This window comes from Saimiri boliviensis, chromosome 19 (assembly GCF_048565385.1).
Source record: "Saimiri boliviensis isolate mSaiBol1 chromosome 19, mSaiBol1.pri, whole genome shotgun sequence".
Classification (NCBI taxonomy): Eukaryota; Metazoa; Chordata; class Mammalia; order Primates; family Cebidae; genus Saimiri; species Saimiri boliviensis.
The window spans coordinates 12,057,555-12,067,612 of record NC_133467.1 but is presented as its reverse complement, the minus strand read 5'-3'; the positions used below and the strand labels follow the sequence as shown (position 1 = coordinate 12,067,612).

General features: G+C 51.6%; 1 protein-coding gene across 2 annotated transcripts; it reads right to left on the bottom strand.

The window, feature by feature from the left end:
• Positions 1 to 371: 371 nt before the first annotated feature.
• Positions 372 to 6,304, bottom strand: RGS16 (regulator of G protein signaling 16). 2 transcript variants are annotated; one of them, XM_039460098.2, is made up of 5 exons: positions 6,120 to 6,304; positions 5,151 to 5,261; positions 4,324 to 4,388; positions 3,873 to 4,039; positions 372 to 2,234 (listed from the first exon to the last, which is right to left on the bottom strand). In XM_039460098.2, exons 1-5 carry the CDS (start codon positions 6,161 to 6,163, stop codon positions 2,013 to 2,015), a joined length of 609 nt encoding a protein of 202 aa, XP_039316032.1. In that variant the 5' UTR covers positions 6,164 to 6,304; the 3' UTR covers positions 372 to 2,012. The 2 variants fall into 2 exon arrangements, with proteins under 2 accessions (XP_039316032.1, XP_039316033.1); XM_039460099.2 differs by having other exon boundaries at positions 4,324 to 4,385.
• Between the last annotated feature and the right edge of the window lie 3,754 nt (positions 6,305 to 10,058).

Here is a 10,058-nt window from a genome sequence, read left to right as displayed (position 1 = left end):
ACCGGGAATCAGATAATAATAATAAGTCAATCGTCATGAAGCATCAACATTCTGCCACACACTTTCGTTTCATTCAGTGGCCCCTGTAACGGGCACGCTTAGTAGCCTCATTTTACAGCTGAGGGGACTGAAGCAACTTTCCAACGTGTAAGGCCAGGATTTCTTTTTTTTTTTTTTTTTAACGATCTCACATCGCTATTATTTTTTTCTAGTATTTGTTCCAATGTTTTAAAATTTTTATTATTGTTTAAATTTAAGGTATACCACACAATGTTTTGATGTATGTAAACATGCTGAAATTACTGCAGACCAGACCTCTCCACGGCACCTCCCCTCTTCCCCTGTCCCACATAGCACTTGGAGACAGGATGTCATATTTGACTTTTGTTTTTATTGTAGAAGAATATAACATGCTGAAACAGGAAAATGGGGATTGCAAACATCATTCATATCTAGGAAACCAGCTCCATTTGTCACAATAAATTAATAACAATGAGGAGTTCCTGACAGGCTCCACGAGGTTCCCAGCACATTCAGAGGTAGAGTCTGGTGGAGAGAGGGAGACAGTCAGGCTGCAGCCCCTGCTGAGATTCTCCAGTAGAGGCAAACTGAAATTACAATAATAAATAACAGCACCAACAATAACAAAAACAATATGCTATGACAATCGCATAAAACCAACGAGACAATACACTGAAATAATCTCCTGGGGGAGATCGGGTGCAGAGAGAACAGTGCTGATGATCCTGGGCTCTGCGGCAGGAGTTCCCGTCATGAAATGTTTGTTCGGTGATGCCCGGAGGCGACAAGCAGGTTCTGACTCCCCACGGTCCCACCCTTCCGAGCAGCCTCTCCCCGCAGCTTCTGCGCTCTGTCCGAGGGCGCCGTGGTCCTGTGCCACCTCTGCTGCCACTTGTATGGTGTATCTCATGTCAACAGGAAAGAAACACGAGGCTCCCCTTGTATCTAGGGGCCTCTCCTTTTGCCTGTTCTCATACCCACAAAACACACCGGCTCGATTTCAGCAGGACTGTCAGGGACTGCCAAGAGATTTGTTTCCTAGGATCCTTTTCTGTCTCCGTCCACGCTGCGAGGCATGAGAGCTGGAAAAGCCACTCCCTGAGGGCTCCACACTCTCTTCGCCTGGGCCCCGCCTCCAAGGGCAGCCCAGAGCTCAGAGAGGGCACATCCAGCAAGAGACCCCCCCACCCCCGCCCCGTAGGGCCTGCTCACAGGTGGCCCCTGCTGCAACCCAGGGTCGGGGCCACCTGCAGGGGGCCACCCAGAGCACCGGGACAGATTCAAAGAAGCCTCCTTTCAGGGCTCTGCACTGACTTGGAAAGGGCTCGCAGGCCAGTGTTTGAGGTATAAACATCTCATACGGGGCCAGAGTCACATCAGCGTGCTGGCCCTGATATAACCGCAAGGCCGGACTGACACGCAGGTGTGTTAGGAGGGACACGCTAAGGGATCCTGGGCCAGCCGAGAAGTCAGTGAGGAGGGCCAAAGGGGAAGCTCCACACCCAGGGCCCCTCCCTTGCCCAGAACAGTCTGGGACTCAGGAAAACAGGATGCGATGAGAGTCAGCTGAGCGACAGGCACAACAGCTGACCCGGGCGCCTTTCGCCCTCCCATGTTCACGGTTCCCTTTATCTGCAAGTTTCCTAAACCAGGCCAGAGCGCTTCCTTCTCCGGTGAGAAAGAGAGCCAGTGCTAACCCTGTACCACCTTTTCCCACAGAGAGCCCCACCAGCCCTCATGAACCCTCATTCACAGGTCCTGGAGGTGGCGGCCCCTCTCTGGCATGGGTCCCCCGGTATCTGAAGGAGAGGCTGCTGTTTTCCAAACAGGCTGCTGGAGCGCTTTTTTTTCTTTTTTTTTTTTTTTTTTTTTTTTCTTTTTGTCCCCTTGCACTTGCTTTGCAGAACCTGCCTCCCACACAGGGGCAGCCACCTCAGGGATGGGTGACTCAACCTCTCTTCCCGGCTGGCTTCCTCAGTGCCAATGGAGACTCAGGTGTGTGAGGGCTCGGCCAGGCTGCAGCTAGACGGAGGGGCAGAGGCGGCTGAGGCTTGGGCAGCCAGGTCCCGGTAAGCGGGCGACTTCAGGAAGCGTGGATAGGAGTCCTTCTCCATCAGGGTACGTGTCTTCCCCTGAGCCGTGTCAAAGCATGTGGCTGTGGCGGCCTGCAGGTTCATCCTCGTCAGCTCGCGGGTCTCATGGTCAATGTTGACCTGCAGGAAGGAGGCACGCACAGATGAGTTGGGGAGGAGGGTGGGCAGCGGCAGGCTGGGCATCGGAAAGGGCACAGGTACTGGATCAGGCAGCAGGGGGCTCCTGAGTTGATCACTAGCTTTTCAGCTCTGGGCTTGTGCCCACATCTGACCCAGTGTCCATCCTCCAGTCGCTCCGAATTAACAGAATGAACATGAGGCCCTATTGAGAACGTATACAAATGCAACCCCCTTCACCCTTTCCTCTACAGCAACCCTACTTCAAGTCACTCTCAGCTCTCCTGGGATTTGCACTGGGGCCTCCTACCTGGTCCCTCTGCTACCTCACCCCACCCACCCCGCACCCACCCCCATCCCCGTGGTCTGTTCTCTGCTCAGCAGCTACAGTGAGCCTTTAAAAACCCAGCTCAGTTTGGAGACACCTCTGTTGTCTCCTCCTGTCTTTCAGAGGAAGAGCCAAAGAGCTTTCTGGGCCCACTGGGCTCCCAGAGGCCACAGTGGCCACCTGCCTCTTGTCTGACGTCAGCTCCTGCTCCTGCCTGCTCTGCAGAGGCCTCATCTGTGACTGCGACGGGCGGCTTCCTCATCTGTGACTGCGACGGGCAGCTCTGCCCTCTGCATTTGCTGCTTCCTGTGTTAGAATGATCTTCCCTCCCTGAACTCTTTTATGTCTCTGTTGTCACCATGTCAAACAGCCCCCTCCTGACTTCCCTTTACAGAATGGAAAACCGTACCTCCTCCCAGGCCCCACCTCTGGTACTCCCGGCCTCTCATTTCCTGCTGTATTTTTATGAGTGCACAGCTCATCACCTGGCATGCATTTGTCTAGTTAGTTATTGGCGTCTTACCCCACTCAAATATAATTTCATTAGGTAAGGAACTTTGTTTAGTTAACTGTGACAGAGACAGTGACTGTGTCTTGAACATAACTGGGGCTTAAAATACCTTTACCGAATTATGTGGAAGCGATCAGTGGTCAGAAAGCAAAAATATGGTACAAAAGTAAGGCGTTACTCTGATCTCTCCACCAGGTGACGCTGTGTTCTTTGTCGAACGCAGCCACCACGTGTAGTGGCCAAGAGGGAAGGTAAGGCAGAAAAAAATCACAGACCGGGCGCGGTGGCTCACGCCTGTAATCGAAGCACTCTGGATGCCAAGGCGGGCGGATCACCTGAGGTCGGGAGTTCAGAACCAGCCTGACCAACATGGTGAAACCCGGTCTTTTAAAAAAAAGAAAGAAAGAAAGAAAGAAAGAAAGAAATCACAGACCAAAGACCTGCAAGCCTCAGGCAGGTCAGCCTGGGGACTGAGCCAGGTTATATAAGGTCCTCGTGCTAACCGTGTCTTTCCAGTTGGTGAGTGTTTTGAGCCTTTAAAAATGGATGGGTTTATAAAGGTGGGTATGGACTGAAGCCAAAAATCCTGCCAACCCATCTTGTCCCATCATGAGTCACAGGGTGAAGACCCAGAAGTGGCACTGAGTCTGGCTTTCCTAGTCTCTGGCCACAGAAGCCCACTGGCCCCTGTGTCAGGTAAGGCCCTTCTATTTCTACACCTTCCTCCCCACTCGCCCAGACTCTCAGGGGGGAAGGAGCAGGCAGGGTGGTGCACATTCAGCGTGCATGGCGGGGCTCTAACCTCTTTAGGGGCCTCGCTGCAGATGAACTCCTCGAAGATCCGGTGTGCCCTGGAGGCCAGCTTGGTAGCCGATCGGATCTTCTTGAACTCCTCACAGGCTAGCCAGAACTCCAGGTTCTCTTCGCTGAACTCGGTCTTCAGGAAAGCGTGGAAAGCAGCCACTCCACCTGGGTTGTGGGAAAAAGGAGGCAACAGGTCAGACGAGGGGCAGAAGGGAACTAGAGAAGAAAGGACAGCAATCGCACTTAATGGCTCTATTTTTAAACATGATCGTCTTGAACAAAGGACCTGCCTTTGTACCTTGAATAGAGGCTGGCACACTAGGGGTCATTATTATTACTATTACTACTAGTATTATTCTGCCCAAGCTTTCAGCAGTCCTGGGCCTGGCTCCAAAGCACGTGAGTACCCACGTGCCACCCACAGACAGACACAAAAGGCTCCTACTCACTTTTACTGCTCAGCAACAGGTCAAACGACTCTCCCCACCCCAGCACATCTTCTGAGAAGTTTCTACTAAAAGAAAAAGGAAAAAAAAAAAAAAAAAGAAAGAAAGAAAGAAAAAAAATCAACAAAGTAAAGCATAGCACAAATTCTAGCCAGAACTCTGATGGAAAGTTGAGTAAAATTTACCCAAAGACTTGCTTGGTGATTGTTGAAGCTGACACCTCAAACTCTTAGGTGGACTTAGGGTAAGCAGTGGTGTTTTCTAGAGGACAATTCAGCAACCAGAAATCAAAGCTAGGGATTCTTTAGTCCTCAGTCAATATCTCTAAGGCTGTCTTGTCTCTGCCCAAAGTTATTTCGATTCCCCTGACTCTCAAAGATTTGTTTTGTATACCTCCCCAAGGAAACAGGGCCTCATAGAGTTGACAGCTACACATAACTCCAGAGTTTGGTACTGTTGATAGCCAGTATGAAAGGGTTCCTAGGCAAGGTGCATGCTGGAGTCATTAATAAAAACTTCAAGTGGTCTTGGACTCCGTCCTAGCCCTGGATGTATGTGCAATGAACCCCCAGGTGGGAGAGCCGGGTAAGTAGACATTCATGCCCTGTGTACCCTCATCTGTGGATGGACTTGGAGCCCTGGAGCCACCTACCCACTCACCCATGAGCCAAGGAGTCATAACAAACCAGCAACAAGTCCTGCTAAAATCTCTAGAGAGGGGTTGCCAACGTCCACTTCGCGTGTCCTGGCTTCTCCTTGCATTTTCCTCCTCGTGACTCCTTTCCCGCTCCCTTCCCACTAGGAAGCCTGGGCTGGTCAGCAACACTTACTTCTCTTTGCCGTGTTTACTGCTCCACTCGAATTTGCCAATACTCCCAGTACTGGAGCCCAGCTCTGATTTGTGAAGAAAGATCCCCAGACGTGTCTTGAACTCTTTGGCTCTGGAAAACAAATCACGAACATGAAAGGATTCTCATTTGCTCAGCCAGTGTGGAGAGGTTTATGGGTCCCAGAAGAGTTCTGGGTGGCACCACCGAAACTTTAGCCTCAAGAGTTCCCGGGAACTGTTGGCTGTTCCCAGGGCCCAAATGTGCTTCTCTTAACAGCATCATCAACCCCAAAACGACGAAAGCACCGTCTGAGCTATGCCGTGGTAGGTCTTACACTTTCTGGGTAATACACACACTGCCTATATGGGCTTTTTCCTAAAGTCACACTGATCTCTCTCTTTGTGCCTGTTGATTCAGAAAAGAACTCAGCATTCTTTTCAGGAGTATTTCTGAACTGTGTGGAAACTGATTCCTGCCTTCATCTTTACTTTTTCCTTCCCAGTCAGTAATGACTGGAAGCTGTTGAGTAGCTGTCTGAAATATGGACACACCCTCAACAGTGGGACCCCCTCCAACCCCCCAAAAAATCTCCCTGCCTGCTAGAGGCAGAGGGGGCCATGCCCCTAGCTCTGGGCTGAGGAATGAACACCAAGTGCTTAAGAAATGGGCAGGCTCAGTTCTGCCTGGAAATGTCAACGTGGCCTTCCTGCAGCCGGGTCTTCGGTAGGTCACCTGAGCACCTCTGCAGTTTGTCAGAGGATGGGGATGGCAGCAAGCAGCCGGCCATTGCTTCCCTTCTCCCTGCTTTCTCCCTGCTCCTGGAATCTGAGCACGTGGATATCAAGTTCGCCTCTACCTCTCAATTCTCTAGGGTCCCATCCCCGTGCCCACCCGGGTCCCCAGGCCTGCCGCTCCACTCCCTAGGAGTTGGTGGGACTTCCAACAAGCAGCTGGACAAGCTCCTCTTACCTCTCCAGGCAGGTGTTGGGGAAGGCGGCCAGGGTGCGGCACATGGCTGCGGGCGCAAGGCAGCACGTAGTGGGCAGGATGGTGGCGGGCTCCAGGAGGGTCCGCGAGCGCGAGAAAGCAAAGGCGCAGTATCAAGTGCCAGCGAGCTGGGACTGGGTTTTGCAGCCTGCATGCATCCAGACTGCCCGGCCGCTGCTTTTATCCCCTCGGAGGGGCGGGGCGGGGCGGGGCGCTCTGACCAATCGGAGGGCGGGGCTGGGCGCTCTGACCAATCGGAGAGCGGGGCGGGCGCCGAGAAGGCGGAGGCCGGGCCCGCAGCCAGACCGTGCCGGACGCCGCTGGGCTGCGGCTTGGAGCACGTGGCGCTGCTCCCTGCGCCCGGAGGACGCCGCGTGGAGGAGAAGCGGCAACAGAATTGGCACGGGGATGAGACGTGCACACCCAGTTTCCTAGGGAAAAAAACGCGCCGACCTCTAGTAACAGCAGGAAACTCACGCAGCGGTGTCGTGTTGGGAGGGTTTGCGTGGGGGTGGTGGGTCCCGGAGGCACGCGGGGCTTTGATCCCAGGCAAGTCTGAGCCTGCTGGGTCCTGAAGGACGGCGCGCAGGGTGCACGCTCGGGCAAAACAGCATCCGATTATACCGATAAGTACCATTTACGGGGCTCTTACCCCGATCGATGGACACGGGGCTAAGTAAGCTCTTCATCATCGTCGTCTCCATTTTATAGTTGAAGCAATGGGAATCAGAAAGCTCAAGCAACTTTCCCAAGATCACAGTTGGAGATGACAGACAATGGGATGGGGTGACGATTTTGTTGAGCACCTACTATGTGCCAGGCACATAACCTAAGACTCATAATAAATAACTTGCTCAAAGATGTTCAGTTAGTAGGTGTTGACTCCCAAATTCAAGTGTGAATTTATCATTCTTTTTCTGTTGCACCCCCTCCCCCTACCCGCACTGCCGCCTCCCCCCACCCCCCAACCGCAAAGGTTAGAATGCGATTACAGCTATAACTGGTGGACCATCCTGGGTTTAAGCAGTTGCTACCTTAGTGCCTCCATCTCTGAGATAAAGGTAGTAAATGCCCTGCCTCTCTCCTCACCTTCCCATAAAGGCATTACATTCTCCTCAAGACCCCTCAGTTCCCTTTGGGACTGCTATTAAGAGGCTGCATGTGAGGTTAAGAGTACAGGGTCTAGAGTTAGATTTTCAGGTTTCCAGTCATAGGCTCTGCCAGTTACTGATGGGAGACTAGGCAAACTGCTTAACCTTTCTATGCCTCTATATCCTTGTCTCTAAGAAGAGAACAACTTATTTCATAAGGTGGTTGTGAGAACCAAATAAATTAATTATTAGATTGAGTTCCTACGAACTAGACTCTGAGGCAGAGGCTTGCGTGCAGGGGGTTTACTGGGGAGAGCGTTCAGAATTGAGAGCGAGCAAAGGAAGCAGGTTTGGACAGAGGGAGGAGTTGAAGGCCATGCCATTTCAACAGACACCCCAGCGGGTTCCAAGGAATGCCCTGAAGCTCAGCTGGCCCTTTGGAACTGTCCACCGAAGCAAGAGGACAGGCCCTGGTAACCCCATAAAGACCATCATTCCATACAGCTGCCCAAGGAGACAGCTTAATCATAAGGCAGCTCCCTTTGTCAAGAGCTTTCCTGAAGAGAGACTAACACCCTGGGGAATGATGACCACAGTCCCCAAGACTGGGTGGCACAGCACAGCATCCATGACAACATGTAAGGTGCTTATATAACAGTGCTCAATACGTAGTCAGCACTCAATAAATGTTACAATAGCTTTCAGTTTTACTTAATCAGGATACTGGGATTGCTAGGAATAAGGAAAAACAGTGAGTTTTTTGTGCCTCTTGGAATACAGTATAGGATTTTCCCCACCTAAGGGGGCTCAGTGAGAAGGCTGAGAAAAGGCAGTCAGGGAAGGAAAGGAAAAAACCACAATGGGGTAAGGTGAGACCTGTGAGGTCATGGTTGAGGCTACTGGAGCAAGAGAGGCCAAAATCACAAGACAGACACTGAGGGGCCATTTGTCAACACAGAGTTGCTGTTGAACCAGGACCTGTAGAAGCTGACCCAGTTAGTCAAAACTTCAGCACTCTGCAGTGGGCTTTTTGTTGTTTTCAGAGACGGGATCTTGCTATGTTGTCCAGGCTGGTCTTGAATTCCTGGTTCCTGGGCTCAAGACATCCTCCCACCTCAGCCTCCCAAATAGCTGGGACTACAGGCACATGCCACTTGACACGGTTGTTACCCTTTCCAAACCTCTTGGTTAATTAGTGGAGAACAGAGGCAGGCACCTTCCCTCGTGGCAAACTCACCTGGTAGCAATAACTCAAGTAAACCCCGAGAATGGTGTGCTGACACTCCTGATGTGTGCTCCAAGCTCAGGAACCCAGAGTAGCCAACCGGGAGAGTCATTCTTTGTCTATGAGGAACACCTGAGCCCCTGACTTGACCCATGGAACACGAGCCATACAGGGAATGGAGGCCCTGAGTTTGGGTTGAATGAAGGTTGCCAGGTGGAAGCTGTTAAGGCAGGGTGCTAAAGGGAAATGCTATATAAACTGCACGCCTTTTGCAAACGGTTGTGGTTCCCCTCCCCAGCCTGCTGCTTCTGGGCTGTGAGGTGCTCCTGTCCAGTCTGCTGATAGTGAACTCTCTCCTCTGTATGTCAGCCCCAGTAAAACTTCATGTCTTGTTTGGTGGCTCTGGGTCTCTTCTTTGGCCTCTTGAAGGTGGTGCCATCCCCACTGGAGTCAATAGGGGTTTGGAACAACACTCCTGTTGCAGCACCATCTCAGATGCCAGCATCCTACCCTCGCCTCATCTTGCCAACCTAGGCTCTCGTTCTTCCTATCTCACGAGTGCAGGGCAGGGATGGCTTGGGGCAGGGATTGCTGATGAACAAGCGTTGGGAGCAGAGCCACGGAGTGCAGACAATGGAAGGATGCCTTTTTGAACATCTGTGTTTCTCTGGCACCTTCATTCATCCCAGCCCCATCAGCGGGGCATTCTGCTGGAGGAGTTGGTCGCCAGGTGAAGGTTTTTTGACCTGGTGCAGCTCAGGCCCCAAGGCATGCTTTTACCATACAGCTGGGAGGTGGGTGTTGTCTGTAAGACAGCTTTTCTCCATTGGACAAATATGAATTCATGGGTGGATCAAACCCAGTTTCATCCTCAGTAGCACCACATTTGGATCAGCCTGGACATGGTCACGTGACAATAAAATAATTGTTTGGAAATCTCAAACCTTCCCATCCTTTCTGCATCCCTGCAAATAGCCAGAGGGAGTTTTTAAATCCATTTTGCCTACACACACCTGAGGCACTCTTAGTCAAATGTACTAGAACTGGAAATAGCTGGAACTGGACCCTGTCTCCTAATTCCTGAGCTAGTACTTTCTCCTGCTCTGATAAAGAAAGCAAAATAAATGAGGCTGGGAACAGTGCCTCATGCCTATAATCCCAGCACTTTGAGAGGCTGATTCAGGGAGATCGCCTGAGGTCAGGAGTTCGAGACAGCCTGGCCAATATGGCTAAAGCCTGTCTCTACTAAAAATACAAAACGTAGCAGGGCATGGTGGTGGGTGCCTGGAATCCCAGCTACTTGGGAGGAGAATTGCTTGAACCCAGAGGCAGGGGTTGCAGTGAGCCAAGATCTCGCCATTGCAAAAGAAACAAAGGAATTGATGCACAGTGCGCAGACCAGCAAATCTGAGAGCACAAAGCTCCCTGCTGTAGATGAACGGCCCTCTCCGAGTTCAGCCTGCCTCTTCGTTGCCATGGTTACCTCTTCAGTTTCCAGGCAGAAACTTTTTGAAGTTCACAGTTTATCCCAAATTCTCTTCCCAGCAGGTCGGTTCATATCTGCGGTTTCGGTCATGCAGGATGACTTGACAGTTGCTGTAAATC